The sequence below is a fragment of the Lipotes vexillifer genome, unplaced genomic scaffold (genome assembly GCF_000442215.2).
Source record: "Lipotes vexillifer unplaced genomic scaffold, Lipotes_vexillifer_v1.1 scaffold534, whole genome shotgun sequence".
Taxonomy (NCBI): Eukaryota; Metazoa; Chordata; class Mammalia; order Artiodactyla; family Lipotidae; genus Lipotes; species Lipotes vexillifer.
In genome coordinates this window covers 542,036-564,668 of record NW_006787833.1, presented here as the reverse complement: position 1 = coordinate 564,668, position 22,633 = coordinate 542,036, and the positions used below count along the sequence as shown (strand labels likewise).

Sequence of the window (22,633 nt, the reverse complement as noted above, 5' to 3'; positions counted from 1 at the left end):
AAGCTCAAACTATAAAACTTCTAGAAGAAAACAAGAAACAAATGGGGTAAACAAAGATTTCTTAGGACACAAAGAAAAGTGTCCCTAAAAAAAAAAAAAAAAAAGATAAGTAACTTCTGCACTTTGATGAACACAGTTAAGGAAATGAAAAGACAAGTTACAGATTTGGAGAAAGTATTTGTCATACATATTTCTGACAAACAACTTGAATCCAGAAAACTTAAACAACTCTTAAAACGAAATGATAATAGCACAAACATACCACATAAAAACTGGGAAAGAAATTTCATCATAAAAAACATAGAATGGATAATAAGCACATGAAAAAAATACTCAACATTATTAGTCACCAGGGAAATGCAAATTAAAATCACAATACCACTGTATGCTTGCAAGAGCGGCTAATATTTAAAATACTGACAACAGCAATTGTTGGTAGGGACGTGAAACAACTGAAACACTTAAACATTGATTGTGTGACTGTAAAATGGTATGAACATTATGGAAAACAGCTGGCATTTTCTCATAAAGTTAAAGAAATTTGCCATATGATACAGCAATTCTACTCCCAGGTATATATCCACAAGAAGTAAAAACAAAGTCCACACAAAAACTTGTACATGAATATTCATAGCAACTTTTTTATAACAGTCAAAAACTGGAAACAATCTAAATGTCAAACATTGTGTGAATGGATATACATTTTGTAGTATGAAATATTCCACTGTACAGAATATCACTGAACAATAATGAAGAGCCAACTATTGATAGATAACAACAATGTGGGTAAACGCAAAAAAACATTACACTAAACAAGAGAAGTCATACTCAAAAAAATTACACTCAAGATTCTATTTAGGATATGACTAGAACTGGAAAATTTAATCCGTAATGACTGAAAGCAGATCAACGGTTGCCTGGGGTTGGGGTCAGACACTGAGTAAAACGAGGCATTAAGGAATATTTTAGGGTGATGGATGTTTTAAGTCTCGATTGTGGTTACACAGTATATATTGGTCAAAACTCAAACTACACACTTACAGTGAGGGCAGTTTATTGTATGTAAATTATGGCTTCATGAGAAATTTGTGTGTAAAATTTTTTACGACATGAAATCGGGAGAAAAACGCAATTTCATATTATTTTAAAAATAACAAAAGTGTTAAACACTTCTGCTGAGTTCATCACAGGCAAAACGGTATCTTTAACTTTGATGGGCTTCAACAAGAAGCATTCAACAAGTAATAGCCAATCACTTTTTTTACTCTCGTTTTTTCACTCCTGCTATATATATATTGCACATGAGTAATGCTTAAAAGTAAAGAATTAAGTAAAGTTTAGTATCATTACAGAACCAAGAATTTAGAAGTCAAGCATAGTCTTACATTTCAATTCTTTCTCTCAGAGACCAAAATATTGATCATCTTTCTCTAAAGCTAGAAATTTAAAAGAAGGCAAAAAATAACATGCTATCTTCTGACAGAATAAAAAAATGTTAATTAAATTCCCTTCTCCTAAACTTTTTCATTTATATATGACTTATCTTCAAATGAAGACACCAGAAACCAGTATCTTACAGTATTCCTCAATTACATTTTCCTTGCTATATATAGACTTATTAAAACAATATTGTTACTCACTTCAATTGTCTTGGCCAGTAACTGTGTGTGAGGAAAATTATACTTGTATACTTGGTTAGCGACAGTGTTTATATCAACGGCAGCCACCACTTGTGCAGGTATACAGCTTTCTGTAACGATAAGTGGAATAACTTAAAAGGTAAAGTCCTTAACAACAATTTGTTCATCATAGAGAGAAACCAAAATAACAGAATTTTGTAGTACATTTCCTCACTTCCTCAATTATCTGGCCAGATCGGGAGGAGCTAGGCGCGAAGTAGAATATTTATGTATCTCTGGTTCATCTCTCTCAACAGCATTCTCATGCTAAAAATAAGATTTAAATATTTTAGTCATTATCTCTTATATTTGCTTTCCTTCCTCCATTAAGATACACACTTATGAGTCTAATGGAAAGTTTTCCTAAATTAAAACAAACCAAAAACAGAAAAGTGAAGTACAGTAAGTCCCCTACATACCAATGAGTTCCGTTCTGAGAGCACGTTCATAAGTCCAATTTGTTTGTAAGTCCAGCAAAGTGAGCCTAAGTACCCAACTAACACAATCGGCTATATAGTACTGTACTGTAATAGGTACTGTACTGTAATATTTTTCACACAAATAATACATAACAAACAAACAAATGCAAAAAATAAAGAAAACATTTTAAATCTTACAGTACAGTTTCCATTGTTGTCACTTGGTGCTTCTTGGCAGTACCAGCTACATCACTGCCGCTTTTACACTTGCTTCAGGACTACCTCAGCTTGAAATAAAGATACTGTATTCTATACAGTACTGTACAGTAAAGTACACATAAGCAGAACCACTTGTAGAGGATGCACGCATGTGACAATGTACACCAGACACGTGAACTAACTTACGGGATTCGACATGAGAACACACGTTCACATCTTTGAAAGTTCGCAACTTGAAGGTTCGTATGTAGGGGACTTACTATATATTCTTAAAAGCCACATCACTGGGCTTCCCTGGTGGCGCAGTGGTTGAGCGTTTGCCTGCCGATGCAGGGGACGCGGGTTCGTGCCCCGGTCCGGGAAGATCCCACATGCCGCGGAGTGGCTGGGCCCGTGAGCCATGGCCGCTGAGCCTGCGCGTCCGGAGCCTGTGCTCCGCAACGGGAGAGGCCACAACAGTGAGAGGCCCGCGTACCGCAAAAAAAAAGAAAAAAGAAAAAAAAAGAAAAGCCACATCACTTGGAAATTTATAAATAAATTAACTAACATTTGTTCTTCAACTTCTAACATTAATCCAATGCTGCTTCCCAATACCGCTGAAAATGCTTTTAGGTAAGTTTTGGTAAGTTTCAGGTAAATTTGTTTTGTTTTGTTTTTAAATAGCTTTATTGACATGCAACTCACATATCACAAAATTCACCTGTTGAAAGTTTAGGTAAGTTTTTAAAGGAGATGAAAAATTAATTGGTGTCCAAATGTAACAAGCTCACAGACAAAAAATTAAAAATTTTGACAGAGAGAAGGTGAGAAGAGCAAGAGAAAAAATTACAAGGGCATGTCTTCCTTCACTGCCCATCTGTCTTGCTGCTAAAGAAAGGCATTTTTTCATAATGCTTTCAGATTCAGAGAATTTTGTCATAGTCTTTAAATGGCAGTCAAAATTTCAACCATGTAAACGTAGCTGCTGTTATATTTTGCAGTTATCACCCTCTTTGCACTTCTTCTCCAAACACATACAAACCCAATTATGCGTAAACCCTGTCCCAACTCAGCAGAAAATGTGAAGAGTTTTTAAAATAAAAGTATTTGAGACATCTTAGGAAAATCATCAGAGAAAATGTTACAAAATTACATAGTAGCTCCAAATAGCTATTTCTTTAATAACCATTTCTGTTCATAGTTAAATTAGGCAGCCCAAATATCAAAAAATGAAAAAGAAAAATATTAGGATGGGAGGAGCTAGGCTTCATGCAGCAGGCACCCGGAAATAAAACCTAGATCACAGAAGATGGGGCAAGGAGGGAAGCTCACACACATTCAGGAAACAATCACAACCCTACACTGAGGCCTACAAAAGATAATGCCAGAGAGAAAACAGGGGATGAATGTGTCTAAGTAAATATATACTTCATGTATACTACTAGGCTCAAGACCCTGGGCTAGGACCAGTTATCTTCTAGATACCCTGCTGCGGTAGGTCACTGGAACGTCAAGGTCCAGTTATATCATAGGCAGCTGCCTCTAAGTGAGTTTAAATTCAATAACTAGTTTACTTGCCTTTGTAGAAAGTCAATTTAAGTTCTAAATTATATCTCTGTCAAAGGCATCAGAGAGATCTTGAAACATAAATCAAGGTTTTTAAACAAACTAAAAAATATTAGTATATAAGGATCAATTTGCAAAATCACAAACCTTATAATCCAGGTCAATAAAGACAGAGACCTACTGGAGAACAGACTTGAGGATATGGGAAGGGGGAAGGGTGAGGTGTGTTAGGGCGAGAGAGAGATATGGACATATATATACTAACAAACGTAAGGTAGATAGCCAGTGGGAAGCAGCCGCATGGCACAGGGAAACCGGCTCGGTTCTTTGTGGCTGTCTGGAGGGGTGGGATAGGGAGGGTGGGAGGGAGGGAGACAAAGAGGGAAGAGATATGGGAACATATATATATGTATAACTGACTCACTCTGTTATAAAGCAGAAACTAACACACCATTGTAAAGCAATTATACCCCAATAAAGATGTTAAAAAAAAAAAAAAAGAACTATACAACTACTAATCATTTTAAGAGAGCGCAGAATTAAATAACTTCACTGAACTATTCTACTGTTCTGCTAAATAAGATATGTTGTAATTAGCATGATGCTTATCTTTCTGTTATATATACAGCAAGCTGGGATTGCCTGGAGTTAGTTGATATGATTTTTCTCCTTTTTCAGGCTGACTGAAAATCCACAGTGATGTGCCAAATCTCTACCATAATCAATAACTAATTTTATGTTCTTGTATTAAGTGCCTGGAAGACATAAAAACTGATAAAACTCAACTGCCAAATGAGTGTTTTATGTGGTGATGAAAGAACTGATGAACTGAAAATTCTTTCTCAGGAAACAACAGGTTTTTAAATTAAAGTCAATAAGCAAGTGCACTGTTTGCACATATTTTAGACTGTTATAAAATAAGATCTACCGCATGACCTAAAAAGTTATTTCCATGATAAAAAATAAACATACTAAAACCTTACTGACACTAATTCAACCTGCCTTTTCTTTTTTTTTTTTTTTTTTTTTTTTTTTTTTTTTGCAATATGTGGGCCTCTCACTGTCGTGGCCTTTCCCGTTGCCGGACGCGCAAGCTCAGCGGCCATGGCTCACGGGCCCAGCCGCTCCGCGGCATGTGGGGTCCTCCCAGACCGGGGCACGAACCCGTATCCCCTGCATCGGCAGGCGGACTCTCAACCACTGCGCCACCAGGGAGGCCCCAACCTGCCTTTTCAAAACAGATTGTTTCGGGGTATGAGTGTGTAACCAAGGAAAAAGTTGAACTTATAAATAACACTCTTAAAATCAAGCCTTTCAATTCTATCAAAATCTTAAATTGAGCTCCAAAGACAAGTTGTTTTGATATTTCTTACTGTACAGTTTAAATCTACAGCCTCCAAAAATCTTTAAGCTGCATACACAGATTTTGAAAATGTTTAACTAAAAATAATCAAACAAATGTAATTCAACAGATTTTTGCCTAAGTGAGCTCCATCACTTAACTGATCCAGGAGTAGTAATTCTCAAAGGGGAGAGAGAATTGGGGAAATGGGATCCATAGGATCTTCTGGGGAAGTAGAAGGAGAGGATGGGTTTTCAGCACTTTGATCTATTGCTTTACCTGGATTTTATTCATGGTATTTCAGTTGTTATTCTGGACTGCATATTTATCAACAAGAAGCATAGGTACTAAGACATTCCAGTTAGAGAAATGCAACACTGGGGGCTTCCCTGGTGGCACAGTGGTTGAGAATCTACCTGCCAATGCAGGGGGCACAGGTTCGAGCCCTGGTCTGGGAAGATCCCACATGCTGCGAAGCAACTAGGGCTGTGAGCCACAACTACTGAGCCTGCGCGTCTGGAGCCTGTGCTCCGCAACAAGAGAGGCCGCGACAGTGAGAGGCCTGCACACCGCGATGAAGAGTGGCCCCGCTCGCCGCAACTAGAGAAAGCCCTCGCACAGAAACGAAGACCCAACACAGCCAAAAATAAATAAATAATAAAAATTTTTTAAAAAAGAAAAAAGAAATGCAACATAAGTGATTTTAAAGGATTGTCAGATTAGATCTACACGGAAAGGTTAAGAGGTATCATACTCCCATTTATATGAGACCTAAACTAAAAACCGGCAGATTTAATTATGTCAAGAGAGACTTCCAGGTGAAATGTTAGAAACGTCACGGAAAATGAAGATTGGTTCAAGATGGCGGAGTAGAAGAACGTGCGCTCACTCCCTCCTGCGAGAGCACTGGAATCACAGCTAACAGCTGAGCAGTCATCAACAGGAGGACACTGGAACTCACCAAAACAGATACCCTCACATCCAAAGACAGAGGAGAAGCCACAGTGAGACGCACTGTGACGAGGGGCGCAATCCCAATAAAATCAAATCCCATAACTGCTGGGTGGATGACTCACAGACTGGAGAACAATTATACCACAAAAGTCCACCCACTGGAGTGAAGGTTCTGAGCCCCACATCAGGCTTCCCAACCTGGGGGTCCAGCAACGGGAGGAGCAATTCCCAGAGAATCAGACTTTGAAGGCTAGAAGGATTTGACTGCAGGACTTCAACAGGACTGGGGGAAACAAGAGACTCCACTCTTGGAGGGCACACACAAAGTAATGTGCATGTCGGGACCCAGGGGAAAGAGCAGTGACCCATAGGAGACTGAACCAGACCTACCTGCTAGTGTTGGAGGGTCTCCTGCAGAGGCGGGGGGTGGCTGTGGCTCACCATGGGGACAAGGACACTGGCAGCCAAAGTTCTGGGAAGTATTCCTTGGTGTGAGCCCCCCAGAGTCCACCATTTGCCCCACCAAGCAGCCAGGTAGGCTCCAGTGCTGGGTCGCCTCAGGCCAAACAACTAACAGGGAGGGAACCCAGCCCCACCCAGCCCCACCCATCAACAGACAAGCATATTAAAGTTTTACTGAGCTCTGCCCACCAGAGCAACACCAAGCTCTACCCACCACCAGTTCCTCCCATCAGGAAGCTTTCACAAGCCTCTTAGATAGCCTCATCCACCAGAAGGCAGAGAGCAGAAGTAAGAAGAACTACAATTCTACAGCCTGTGGAATGAAAACCACATTCACAGAAAGATAGACAAAATGAAAAGGCAGAGGACTAAGTACCAGATGAAGGAACAAGATAAAACCCCAGAAAAAACAACTAAATGAAGTGGAGATAGGCAGTCTTCCAGAAAAAGAATTCAGAATAATGATAGTGAAGATGATCCAGGACCTCAGAAAAACAATGGAGGTAAAGATTGAGAAAATGCAAGAAATGTTTAACAAAGACCTGGAATTAAAGAACAAAAAAACAGAGATGAACAACACAATAACTGAAATGAAAAATACACTAGAAGGGATCAATAGCAGAATAACTGAGGCAGGGACCTCCCTGGTGGCACAGTGGTTAAGAATCCACCTGCCAATGCAGGGGACACGGGTTTGAGCCCTGGTTCAGGAAGATCCCACATGCCACAGAGCAACTAAGCTCATGAGCCACAACTACTGAGCCTGTGCTCTAGAGCCTGCAAGCCACAACTACTGAGCCCGTGTGCCATGACTACTGAAGCCCGTGCACCTAGAGCCAATACTCTGCAACAAGAGAAGCCACCTCAACGAGAAGCCTGCGCACCACAATGAAGAGTAGGTAGCCCCCGCTCGCCACAACTAGAGAAAGCCCACGTGCAGCAACGAAGACTCAACATACTCAAAAATAAATAAATAAATGTTTAAAAAAAAAAAAGAATAACTGAGGAAGAAGAATGGATAAGTGACCTGGAAGACAGAATGGTGGAATTCACTGCTACACAACAGAATAAAGAAAAAAAATGAAAAGAATTGAAGACAGCCTAAGAGACCTCTGGGACAACATTAAGCTCACCAACATTTGCATTATAGGGGTCCCAGAAGAAGAACATAGAGAAAAAGGACCCAAGAAAATATTTGAAGAGATTATAGTCAAAAACTTCCCTAACATGTGAAAGGAAATAGCCACCCAAGTCCAGGAAGTGCAGAGAGTCTCAGGCAGGATAAACCCAAGGAGAAACACCGAGACACAAAGCAATCAAACTGACAAAAAATTAAAGACAAAGAAAATTTACTGAAAGCCACAAAGGAAAAACGACAAATAACATACAGGGGAACTCCCATAAGGTTAACAGCTGATTTCTCAGCAGAAACTCTACAAGCCAGAAGGGAGTGTCATGATATATTTAAACTGATGGAAGGGAAGAACCTACAACCAAGATTACTCTACCTGGCAAGGATCTCATTCAGATTCCACGGAGAAATCAAAAGCTTTACAGACAAGCAAAAGCTAAGAGAATTCAGCACCACCAAACCAGCTTTACAGCAAATGCTAAAGAAACTTCTCTAAGTGGGGAAACACAAGGGAAGAAAAGGACCTACAAAAACAAACCCAAAATAATTAATAAAATGGTAATAGGAACATATATATTGATAATTACCTGAAATGTGAATGGATTAAATGTTCCAACCAAAAGACACAGGTTCGCTGAATGGATACAAAAACAAAACCCATATATATGCTGTCTACAAGAGACCCACTTCAGACCTAGGGACACATACAGACTGAAAGTGAGGGGATGGAAAAAGATATTTCATGCAAATGGAAATCAAAAGAAAGCTGGAGTAGCAATCCTCATATCAGATAAAATAGACTGTAAAATAAAGAATGTTACAAGAGACAAAGAAGGACACTACATAATGATCAAGAGATCAATCCAAGAAGAAGATATAACAATTATAAATATATATGCACCCAACATAGAAGCGCCTCAATACATAAGGCAAATGCTAATAGCCATAAAAGAGGAAATCAACAGTAACACAATAATAGTGGAGGACTTTAACACCTCACGTACACCAATGGACAGATCATCCAGACAAAAAAATTAATAAGGAAACACAAGCTTTAAATGACACAATAGACCAAATAGATTTAATTGATATTTATAGGACATTCCATCTGAAAGCAGCAATATTACACTTTCTTCTCAAGGGCACACAGAACATTCTCCAGGATAGATCACATCTTGGGTCACAAATCAAGCCTTGGTAAATTTAAGAAAATTGAAATCATATCATGCATCTTTTCCAATGACAATGCTATGAGATTAGAAATAAATTACAGGTGAAAAACATAAAAAACACGAACACATGGAGGCTAAACAATATGTTACTAAATAACCAAGAGATCACTGAAGAAATCAAAGAGGAAATCAAAAAATACCTAGAGACAAATGACAATGAAAACACAACAATCCAAAACCTATGGGATGCAGTTAAAGCAGTTCTAATAGGGAAGTTTATAGCAATACAATCCTACCTCAGTAAACAAGAAAAATCTCACATAAAAAATCTAACTTTACACCTAAAGGAACTAGAGAAAGAAGAACAAACAAAACCCAAAGTTAGTAGAAGGAAAGAAATCATAAAGATCAGAGCAGAAATAAATGAAATAGAAACAAAGAAAACAATAGCAAAGATCAATAAAACTAAAAGCTGGTTATTTGAGAAGGTAAACAAAATTGATAAACCTTTAGCCAGACTGATCAAGAAAAAGAGGGAGAGGACTCAAATCAATAAAATTACAAATGAAAAAGGAGAAGTTACAACAGACACCACAGAAATACAAAGCATCATAAGAGACTACTACAAGTGACTCTATGCCAATAAAATGGACAACCTGGAAGAAATGAGCACATTCTTAGAAAGGTATAACCTACCAAGACTGAACCAGGAAGAAACAGAAAATATGAACAGGCCAATCACAAGTAATGACATTGAAACTGTGATTAAAAATCTTCCAACAAACAGAAGTCCAGGAACAGATGGCTTCACAGGTGAATTCTATCAAACATTTAGAGAAGAGCTAACACCGTCCTTCTCAAACTCTTCCAGAATATTGCAGAGGAAGGAACACTCCCAAACTCATTCTATGAGGCCACCATCACCCTGATACCAAAACCAGACAAAGGTACTACAAAAAAAAAGGAAAACTGCAGACCAATATCACTGATGAATATAGATGCAAAAATTCTGAACAAAATACTAGCAAACAGAATCCAACAACACATTAAAAGGATCATACCCCATGATCAAGTGGGATTTATCCCAGGGAGGCAAGGATTCTTCCATATATGCAAGTCAATCAATGTGATACACCATATTAACAAACTGAAGAATAAAAGCCATATGATATCTCAATAAATGCAGAAAAAGCTTTTGACAAAATTCAACACCCATTTATGATAAAAACTCTCCAGAAAGTGGGCATAGAGAGAACCTACCTCAACACAATAAAGGCCATATATGACAAACCCACAGCAAACATCATTCTCAATGGTGAAAAACTGAAAGCATTTCCTCTAAGATCAGGAACAAGACAAGGACGTCCACTCTTGCCACTATTATTCAACATAGTTTTGGAAGTCTTAGCCATGGCAATCAGAGAAGAAAAAGAAATAAAAGGAATCTAAATTGGAAAAGAAGAAGTAAAACTGTCACTGTTTGCAGATTACATGATACTATACATAGAGAATCCTAAAGATGCTACCAGAAAACTACTAAAGCTAATCAATGAATTTGGTAAAGTTGCAGTACACAAAATTAATGGACAGAAATCTCTTGCATTCCTATACACTAACAATGAAAGATCAGAAAGAGAAATGAAGGAAACAATCCCATTCACCACTGCAACAAAAATAATAAATTACCTAGGAGTAAACTTACCTAAGGAAGTAAAAGACCTGTACTCAGAATACTGTAAGACACTGATGAAAGAAATCAAAGGTGATATAAACAAATGGAGAGATATACCATGTTCTTGGATTGGAAAAATGAAAAATGTGCAAATGACTATACTACCCAAAGCAATCTACAGATTCAATGCAATCCCTATCAAATTACCAATGGCGTTTTTTACAGAACTGGAACAAAAAAATCTTAAAATTTGTATGGAGACACAAAAGACCCTGAATAGCCAAGGCAATCTTAAGGAAAAAAAACAAGCTGGAGGAATCAGACTCCCTGACTTCAGACTATACTACAAAGCTACAGTAATCAAGACAGTATAGTACTGGCACAAAAACAGAAATATAGATCAATAGAACAGGATAGAAAGCCCAGAGATAAACTCACGCACCTATGGTCAACTAACCTATGACAAAGGAGGCAAGGATATACAATGGAGAAAAGACAGTCTCTTCAATAAGCGGTGCTGTGAAAACTGGACAGCTACATGTCAAAGAATGAAATTAGAACACTCCCTAACACCATACACAAAAATAAACTCAAAATGGATTAAAGACCTAAATGTAAGACCGGACACTATAAACCTCTTAGAGGAAAACATAGGAAGAACACTCTTTGACATAATCAAAGCAAGATCTTTTTTAACCCACCTCCTAGAGCAATGGAAACAAAAACAAAAATAAACAAATGGGACCTAATGAAACTTAAAAGCTCTTGCACAGCAAAGGAAACTATAAACAAGACAAAAAGACAACCTCAGAATGGGAAAAAAATATTTGCAAACGAATCAATGGACAAAGGATTAACCTCCAAAATATATAAACAGTTCATGCAGCTCAATATTAAAAAAAACAAACAACCCAATCAACAAAAGGGCAGAAGACCTAAATAGACATTTCTCCATAGAAGGCATACAGATGGCCAAGAGGCACATGAAAAGCTGCTCAACATCACTAATTATTAGAGAAATGAAAATCAAAACTACAATGAGGTATCAGCTCACACCAGTTAGAATGGGCATCATCAGAAAATCTACAAACAACAAATGCTGGAGAGGGTGTGGAGAAAAGGGAACCCTCTTGCACTGTTGGTGGGAATGTAAATTGATACGGTCACTGTGGAGAACAGTATGGAGGTTCCTTAAAAAACTAAAATAGAATTACCATATGACCCAGCAATCCCACTACTGGGCATATACCCTGAGAAAACCATAATTCAAAAAGACACATGCACCCCAATTTTCACTGCAGCACTATTTACAATAGCCAGGTCCTGGAAGCAACCTAAATGCCCATCGACGGACAAATGGATAAAGATGTCATACATATATACAATGGAATATTACTCAGCCATAAAAAGGAATGAAATTGGATCATTTGTAGAGACGTGGATGGACCTAGAGACTGTCATACAGAGTGAAGTCAGAAAGAGAAAAACAAATATCATATATTAACACATATATGTGGAATCTAGAAAAATGGTACAGATGAACCGGTTTGCAAGGCGGAAACAGAGACAGATTTAGAGAGCAAGCATATGGACACCAAGGGGGAAAAGTAGGGGGGGGGGAATGAATTGGGAGATTGGGATTGACATGTATACACTAATGTGCATAAAATAGATAACTAATAAGAACCTGCTGTATAAAAAATAAAATAAATTTTTAAAAAAATAATAAAAGGGATAGAGAAAATACCAAAAAAAAAAAAAACAGGAACACAATGGAAAAAATATCCCATTTATAAGGGAAAATAATTAAATGGATGACAAAAATATGTATATAGTACTGAGGTATGGAAATGACATAGGTGCCAAACCTATATAAGAAACTTTATATACTCCTGGAAGAAAAAAAAAAAAAAAAAACAGAAATGTCACTGAAAATACATGTGTAATTCCTGCTCTTAAATATGTTTCTTATTAAAGTGAGCAAGAAACACACACACACACACACACACACACACACACACACACACACACCCCACATTTGAATAATAGTCATTTTCCTTCTTTTTCTGATCACACTTTCTGGAAAAGTTGAAGGGGAGAACATCTGGTTGGTAGTAGTAAAAAGGTATAAGTTCACACTCTACCTGCCTTTCCTAACCAAATGAATCAAACAGTTTAATTGTTCATGGATAGCTAAGGTGGGGAAGAAAATCAATATTTTAAATGTAAATATAAAATTAACTGGCCTACTTTGAAATAAGTAGCTTTTTTTTCTTCTTTTCCTTCTTTATTTTTTTGTGTGAACTGTATCTCATATAGGTGAGTAATTCTTGAATTACCTCATTATATTCACATCTGAAACATCTAATCAGATATGTTAACACTGACATCTAGTTGTGAAATGGTAGATCAGCTGAATATATCTAATGTCTATTTCTTTTCATTCAAAGTGATAGTTTAATTAAGAATAAAAGTATTAAGCAAAAACAGACACGTAAGGATTCTGAATTTAAAATAATTACCAAAGTATATTACTTGTTTCTTTTTAAAGATTCTTGCATTTCAAAAATCACAAAATCAGTTACATTTCCTTACACTAACAATGAAATATCAGAAAGGGAATGTAAAAAAACAGTCCCTTTTAAAATCACACACGCACACACCAAAAAAGTAACAACAACAACAAAAAAAAACTTAGGAATAAACCTGACCAAGGAGGTGAAAGACTTATATGCTGAAAACGATAAAACATTAATAAAGGAAACTGAAGATGATACAAAGAAATGGAAAGATATCCCATGCTCTTGGATTGGAAGAATTCATATTGTTGAAATGGCCATACTACCCAAAGCAATCTACAGATTTAATGCAATCCCTATCAAATTACCCATGATATTTTTCACATAACTAGAATAAACAACCCTAAAATTTATATGGAACCAGAATTGCCAAAGCAATCCTGAAGAAAAAGAACAAAGCAAGAGGTATAACTCTCCCAGACTTCAGACAATACTATAAAGCTACGGTAATCAAAATGGCATGGTACTGGCACAAAAACAGACATATGGATCAACAGAACAGAACAGAGAGCCCAGAAATAAACCCACACACATATGGACAATTAATCTTCGACAAAGGAGTCAAGAATATAATACAATGGGGAAGTCTCTTCAATAAACAGTATTGGGAAAGTTGGACAGCCTCATGTAAGTCAATAAAGTTAGAACACACCCTCACACCATACACAAAAATAAACTCAAAATGGCTTAAAGGCTTAAACGTTAAGACATGATACCACAAAACTCCTAGAAGAGAACATAGGGAAAACATTCTCTGACATAAATTGTTATCAATGTTTTCTTAGGTCAGTCTCCCAAGGCAACAGAAATAAAAGCAAAAATATACAAACGGGACCTAATGAAACTTACAAGCTTTTGCACAGCAAAGTAAGCCATAAACAAAATGAACCTAAGACAACCTACAGAATGGGAGAAAATATGTGCAAATGATGTGACTGACAAGGGCTTAATTTCCAAAATATACAAACAGCTCATATAACTCAACAACAGCAACGAAAAAAATAAAACCCAATCAAAAATGGGCAGAACTAAATAAACATTTCTCTAAAGAAGACATACAGATGGCCAACAGGCACATGAAAAGATGCTCAACATCACTAATTATTAAAGAAATGCACATCAAAACTACAATGAGGTATCACCTCACACAAGTCAGAATGGCCATCATTAAAAAGTCTACAAATAATAAATGCTGGAGAGGGAGTGGAGTAAAGGGAACCCTCCTACAACGTTGGTGGGAATGTAAGTTGGTGCAGCCACTATGGAAAACAGTGTGGAGGGTCCTCAAAAAACTAAAAATAGAGTTGCCATATGATCCAGCAATCCCCCTCCTGGGCATATATCTAGACGAAACTATAACTTAAAAAGATACATGTACCCCTATGTTCATAGCAGTACTATTCAGAACAGCCAAGATATGGAAACAACCTAGATGTCCATCGACAGATGACTGGATAAAGAAGATGTGATACATATATACAATGGGATACTACTGAGCCATAAAAAAAGAACAAAATAATGCCATTTGCAGCAACATGGATGGACATAGAGATTGTCATACTAAGCGAAGTATAAAGTATATGTATATGTATGCACATTAAGAAAAAGAGCAAATGTTGACAGGAGCTGTATCTTGATGGTAGAGGTTTGCACCAATAAACAGTTGTAACTCAATGCACTTTTTATCCCACCAACACAATAGTCAAAAGAATAAGAAACAATAAGAATTAAACTACATTGACATAGTTTTTAGAGATCAACAAGAATTAGCATATGGCCCAAAATATAATGAGTTGAAAGCTACCTATTTAAATACTTAATAGAATTCAAGGGATAGAAAACTGTCTTCTCCATTTTTCTCAAGCTCTTAAATTAAGGGCACAACCATGTTTAAAAACACATTTATCTAAATATAAACACATGTAATCCAGCCTATTACAGGTTTAAACAACAAAGACTATTTTACATAAATTTGCTGTGAGTAAATGAACATCTATGACAAAGTCAATGAAAAAATGACAAGTGATATAAGCATCAGTACCCTGTACCTAGTTAGCTGTGAATGAAAAAAAAAAGACTTGTAAAAATATAATTATGTTATCAATCATAAAGATCCCTAAGATTAAACTAGAAACGTCTCTCCTGCCATTGAGCTCTTCTTTACTTTATAGTAAACCCTCCTTGAAAGCTGACACTGTATTTTTCATCATTATAAACTTTATGAAGTTTTAAACCCCATCCTGAATTTCTGCTATAGGCACTTCTAAATGAAGAATTAAGCTTCAGAATTCTGCACTAGCCCAGAAAGTACAGGCTGGTCCTAAGACCTCAAAGGAAAATGCACTTCAATTACTTCATTCCTCATTTTCCTCCTCCATACTCCTCCTGGCTAGTATATGCAAACCTTTTTCCACTAAGCCACATAGTAGTCGACAAATATTAGCTATCATTGTTTTTTTTAAATCAAGGCTGTCACAGGCACACCCTACAGAGATCTTTTATTCAAAGTGTGTGTGTGTGTGTGTGTGTGTGTGTGTGTGCGCGCGCATACATGTGTGCATCTGTTCACGTGTCCCAAGAAAGAACAATTTAGAATATGGATATCTAACTAGTTAGCTCTTTCTCTGCCTGTGTTTGAATTTTAGATCCACCATTTCCAACTGTGTGACAGACAAGTTCCTTGACCTCCTTGTGCCTCAGTGTCTTTACCTGTAAAACAGACATAATAAAGTACCTACATCATAGTCTTCTGAGGATTAAATTAATACCTATGAAGCTCTTACATTTGTGCTGGTCATATAGTAATCACTCAATAAACATTTGCTATTATTATTATCAAAAGTAAGAATATCAAATGCTAAGAAAAACCAGGTGTGATAGGAATCCTCACTACAGATATGAACATCAATTGAGGATTCAGCGTTTTAGGAGTAGTCTGACAGTATGTATCCAAAGTGTTAAAAATTGCTTTGGACTTACCAATTTTATCTTTGGGCACATACCCTAAGATATGGCAGGCAGAATACTGACCCCTCAAAGATGTCCACATCCTAACCCCTGAAGCCTGTGAAATGTTACCTTACATGGCAATGGGGACTTTGCAGATATGACTATGGATCTTATTGAAATTATCCTGGCTTAAGATGAAAGGCCCGATGTAACCACAAGAAGGATGGAGGAGGGTTAGAGTCAGAGAAGGAGATGTGATGAGGGAAGAAGAGGTCAGAGAGAAAGATTCGAAGATGCTACACTTCTGGCTTTGAAGATGCAGGAAGGGGTCATAAGCCACCTGTAAGGTGACCTAAAGACACTGGAGAACGCCAGGAAACAGATTCTCTCCTATGGCCTCCAGAAAGAACCAGCCCCGGCGACACCTTGATTTTAAGACAGCTGACCTCCAGCACTGTAAGATAATATATTTGTGTTGCTTTAAGCCACTAGGTTTATGGTAAATTGTTATAGCAGCAATAGAAAACTAATATATAAGGCAATACAGAGATGTAGAGAAAAGATTCACATAAAGTATAAAGGTTATTTTATTTATAATAGTGAAAATTACAAGCAACCTAATTGTGGAAATTCCATAAAATGGAATGTCACACAACCATTAAAAACCAAGTTTACAAAAATACATTTAGTGGCAAGGAAAAATTCAAGATATTCTAAGTGAAGAAAGAAAGCTATAATTTAATGTTCATGGACACATGCAGAATGCAGACTGAAAACATATCATCTAAATCCTCAGCAGGGTTTATCCCTGAATGAACATCACATATGATTTTTATTTTTATTTATTTTTTATTTATTTATTGTTTTTGCGGTACGTGGGCCTCTCACCGCCGTGGCCCCTCCTGACGCAAAGCACAGGCTCCGGACGCACAGGCCCAGCGGTCATGGCTCACGGGCCCAGCCACTCCACGGCATGTGGGATCTTCCCGGACCGGGGCATGAACCCGTGTCCCCTGCATCGGCAGGCGGACTCCCAACCACTGCACCACCAGGGAAGCCCGATTTTTATTTTTAAATTTTCTTCTTCATTTGTGTAGCATCAGTACTTGCACAGACCATAATCTCTGGAGGAAAGAATACTGCATGTCTATATGTATCCCCATCACACAGCACGGTAACTGACACAGAAACCAGTCAATAATTATGTCCTGAATGAATAAATGAGTATGTTTTCAGTATTTCCCAATTTTTAATAAATGTATTATAGATACAGTTAAAAATAAAAAGAGCACTAAATTTAAAAATAATTTTTTTTGGGGGGGGGCCACACCATGTGGCATGTGGGATCTTAGTTCCCCGACCAGGGGTCGAACCCATGTCCCCTCCATTGGGAGCCCAGAGTCTTAACCACCAGACCACCAGGGAAGTCCTTCAAAATGATATTTTTAAAATATTCAACTTCACTAGTAATCAAAAAATTAAAATAACAATTTCACCTAGTAAATTCTATAGTCTTAAATACTATATTGGCATATCTATGGTCACACAAACACTATGAGATTTAACTGGTATGTCCTTTTAAAAAGGAACTTGACAATATCATCAATCTTTAAAATGCTCATACCCTATAACTTATTCACTCATTCAACAAATATTAATTGAGCATCTGCTCTGTGCAAGCACTATTCTTGATGCCAGGGATACAACAGTGAACAAAATAGAACAAAACAAACAAATCCTTACACACACAAAATTCTGACACAAAACATCCCAACCTTATAGAGCTTACGTTTTAGGAGAGGCAATTAAAAACATAAACAAGTAAAACAGATAGTACAATGGGCAGTAATTAGTGCTGAGGGTAAAAATCAAACAGAAAGGGGTAGGGAAGGCAGGGCAGAGGGTGCAGTTTTGGATACTGGCCAGGGAAGCCCTGAGAATATGCCATTAGAGTAAACACAAAGGACTAGGCGTGTGTCTGTGTGGGGAGCAGCATCCCAGGCAAGGGAGCAGCAAGTGCAACCGCACTGAAACAACAATGTTCTTGGTGCTCGTAGGACAGCAAGACCACCATCCCCACTCCACTCCCGGGAGCTCATGCTGACAGCAGGACAATGTGCATCCTTCCCGACCTATTTCTGTGTCCACACTCATCCACATCACACACACACACATACTGTACGTATGTGCCCGAATATAAGACAACTAGCATAAAAGCCAGTTGCCCATTTTCCACATGAGAATATCCAAAATTAGATGTACAGCCATTTCTATTATATAGACAATGAAAGGAAATGACTTCATATTATATAACTTATTAATTTCATTATATAAACATATTTTAAATAACAGTCATTATGTTCATTTAGAAATATTACTTTTTCCACTCAAATTTCATGAAACAATTTTATTCTATATGCATCTTTGAAATCATGGTCTTTATCATCCATAAAGCCACTTTTCAAGTTATCTAACACAGTTCTCAAAAGCACATCAACTTTTGTTCAGAGTTACTTAAGACCTAGCATTTTTTGAATTCATGCATGATAATGTCCCTGGAAATTTTATGCCAACCACAAACACCCATTAGCTATTTGTGATCTCCACTAAGTAACCCTGTACTGTATTGCTTTATAATGTAATTTCTAGAAGGTTTGTTTACAATGATATCTAATACCTATAATGGTAAGGTCATCCTCCCAAAAATTATCTCTAAATTCAGCTGTATGATTTTTCATCAATTCCATCAAGTGACCTTAACAAGCATCCTAAACTGGTATTACGCTTTTTCAGACTAATGTAACTTATCCAAGCAGCATTTTATTACTTTGCTGTTCAAAGTACAGTAGTTGAGGAATATGAAGATCCTTCATGAGAACTAAAATATAAGGTCACATCCTCTTTTTGGAGTACTATAACTTTTGGGGGAAAAATGAATATATTGCATTGAAGACATATGTCTTATGTCATAAGACAAATATGTCTTTAAGGGCATATATATATATGTTTGGGTTTTGGTTTTGTTTTTATTTTAAATAATGAAATCACAAGCCCTCTGTTGTTACAATCATGGGAGAAATGCAAAAGAATCTCGTATTAGAAACAGACCTCTGGATTTTAAGTATGTTTCCCTAGCCAGATACTGAAATGCCAACCCACAAAAAAATCTGTAAAATTATAGATTCACATCTTTTCCCCTCAAGCATGGTCACCAACATTCTGACAGTTCAAAATTAACTGACGGAAATCTCATTGGATGGAGAGTAAAGCAGAGATAAATGATCAGTAGTAAGCAAAAATCAACAAACATTTTTTTTTTTAACAATCAACTCAGCAAATAATAACCACAAAAGTAAAATGAGGCCACATAAATAAAATGCCTTCTGAAGAAACAAAGAAATTACTCTGGAACTTTATTACCATCTGAATCTCAGGGATTTTAGGAAAAAAATTGAAATAAGGTAAAATTACTTATTTAGTATCTCTTATTTGATCTATTAAAGTTTTAAGTACTTCTAACTAGAATTGTGTAACTATAAAGCCTTTGAATTATGGATTCTTTCTGGACCGAAATTCACCTATAATTAAGGAACATGCCATAGTCTATGAGGGTCGTGTATGTATTAAAAGGCTCTGGCATTTGTTGCTTAAATTAAGTCTCATTAACTGAGTACAAAGGGATTATTAAATTAGCTATTAAGTTTGAACAAAAATCACTAAGAGATGCTTAAGAACTATTATGATTAACTCTCTAATAGAGTTGTTTTACTTTTTTTTTTTTTTTTTTTTTTTTGTGGTACGCAGGCCTCACACTGTTGTGGCCTCTCCCGTTGCGGAGCACAGGCTCCGGACCCGCAGGCTCAGCGGCCATGGCTCACGGGCCTAGCCACTCCGCGGCATGTGGGATCTTCCTGGACCGGGGCACGAACCCGCGTCCCCTGCATCGGCAGGCGGACTCTCAACCACTGCGCCACCAGGGAAGCCCTAGAGTTGTTTTACTTTAGTCCAAGGTTTTTTGCTAGGTTTGTGGTGATTAAAAGTCCCAGAATGAAAATAACTAGTGGATAAAAGTAAAAGCAACTATTGATCCAGGTAAACTAATGGTATTTATAGTATTTTTTTAATCTCAACATACAATCTACCTATTTTCCAAAACTGAGATGTATGGTTTTTTGGGGTTTTTTTAGCTTTTAGGCAGGATGAAAGCTGATTGGCACTATTTCTGAAGAGCACGTTTTAGAAATATTCCTGATAATTTTCCAAGGGCAAAGCAAAAAGCCAACAGAAATCCTAAGAAGGCTCCAGACACAAACAAATACCAAATTCTACATGTAACATTAAACTCATACACCTTTATGATAATGATCATTCTGTAATCACTTATAGATTTGCTGTCATACAAATCAACCTCTTCAACTTTCCTTTAATACTCTTCCTGTCAACTTTGCATACAAAGAGGTAACATTTCTTGACAGGAATAAAAGGATAAAAATAAAACACTTGAACTTCATTATTTTCACCATATCTCATTGTTAACACACGATTAAAGTTCTACATTGAGCTAAAACCAACTTATTCTCAATAGATGTGATTATTTTGAGAAATGTTTTATCATGTGGTACAGAAAAAATCTCTATTATCTATTAAAATTTCACATATAATTATGCATACAAAAACCTTTCATGATTCTACTTGTTTGGCCACTCTCCAACACACAAACATACACACACACATATATACATTTGCTCTGTGGCCTGCATAACACCTATTATCCCTCAAAACACTACCCATGGACCAACTTTGGGAAATGCTGACTTAGCTCATCCAAAAAAAAAAAAAAAAAAAAGAGAGACCTTTATGATTCAGACTTAATAACTAAGCTTAAGCCTGTCACAGTATAATGGTGTCTACTTCAAGCTATACATATTTCATAGCAAACATGACCCCTGTTCATTTATTCATTCATTCAACAAATACACATAAGTGATGTTCTAGACAAAATCTATCCTATTATGGAACTTATATTCTAGTGCGGGGGCAAACAACAAATAAATAAGTATGTAAGTATATAATATGCCTAACAATGAAAAGTACTATGGGAAAAAATTAAACAGAGTTAAGCCAGACAGTGTGGGAGAAGGAACTGGTTCAATTTTTATATATGTTGGTTAGAGAATGTCTCACTAGCAGCAACTTGAAAAAAACGAGGGAGCAGGTCTGGCAGATATGAGAGAACTTTCTAGAACAGAAGGAAGAGATACTGCAAAGGTCCAGAGATGGGAGCATGCTTGTATTGTAGGAGAAACGGCAAGAGACTGGTATTAGGGACTGAATGTTTATGTTCCCTGAAAATCCACGTGTTGAAACTTTACCTCCCAATGTGATGGTATTAGGAGGTGGGGCCTTTGGGAGGTCATTAGAATTAGGAGTAGGTGAATGAGGGTGGAGCCCTCATGAACAGGATTAGTGCCCTTAAAAAGTCATGAGAGAGCTTGCTTCCCCTCTGCTCCCCGCCAAGTGAGGACATGATGAGAAGGCGGCACTCTGCAACCTGGAAGAGGGCCCTCACCAGAATTCAACCATGCTGCCACCAAGATCTTGAACTTCCCAGCCTTCAGAACTGAACAGAAATTAATTTCCGTTGTTTATGAACCACCCAGTCTCTGGTACTCTGTTAGAGCTGCTCAGACGGACTCAGCTGGCGGGCAAGCCTGGAATGGAGTGAGCGGGGAGAGGTGCAGGGGATGCGGGCGAAGAGAACGGAGCTGGCTCCAGATCAGGGAGGGCTGTGGGTTAAGGACTCTGGCTTTTACTGAGTGAAATGAGACACCTCTCAGAAGTTTTAATCAGAGGAGTGACTTCTGTGACATCTTTTTTTTTGCATCGGCAGGCGGACTCTCAACCACTGCGCCACCAGGGAAGCCCTCTTTGACATATTTCTGAAGGATCACGCTGACCACTGTGTTAAAAATAAACTAGAGGTGATAGAGCAGAAGCAAGGAGACCAGTAAAAAGGCGACTGCAGTGATTGTCAGGTTTCCTGGAAAAGAACCCAAGGCAAAATTTGGCTTCAAATGCTTTTTCTGGGAGGTAAAACCCCAAAGTAGCAAAAGTGAAGGTAGTGAGGAAGGGAAGGAGGGAAAGCAAACAAAAGGCAGTGCTTTACTAAATGTCACAGCTTCACAAGAAAGCCCAGCCAACTGCACTCTCAGAAGGCCTGGGTAAGACAGGCTGTCTTGGGGGAGGGACGCATCACAGGGGACAGAAGCCTTGCAGCGAAGACGCAACGTGGTCCGAGCAGCACGGCCCATGCGCCCATCTGCACGTGGGCGGGGACACGGGTGGGGGAGGAAGGGGAGGAGGTGCCTCTGCTGAGCCCTCCCTCAGCCTTTCTCTTTGTGGTCTAGTCACCCCATGAGGGTGTCCAGGAACAGTACTGTGTCCCCTCTAGTCACACACTACGACCACACTCACAACACTTCTGACACAAGATGCGAGTTTTTCCCCTA

The 22,633-nt window shown here is 37.8% G+C and overlaps 1 protein-coding gene across 1 annotated transcript in view; it reads right to left on the bottom strand.

Annotated features, from left to right (window-relative positions):
• Positions 1-22,633, bottom strand: part of TRDMT1 (tRNA aspartic acid methyltransferase 1) — a 59,653-nt gene that overhangs the window by 25,517 nt on the left and 11,503 nt on the right. The window contains exon 4 of the mRNA XM_007460902.1: positions 1,641-1,750. Within this exon, the coding sequence (XP_007460964.1) occupies positions 1,641-1,750 (110 nt within the window). The remainder of the gene's footprint in view (positions 1-1,640; positions 1,751-22,633) is intronic.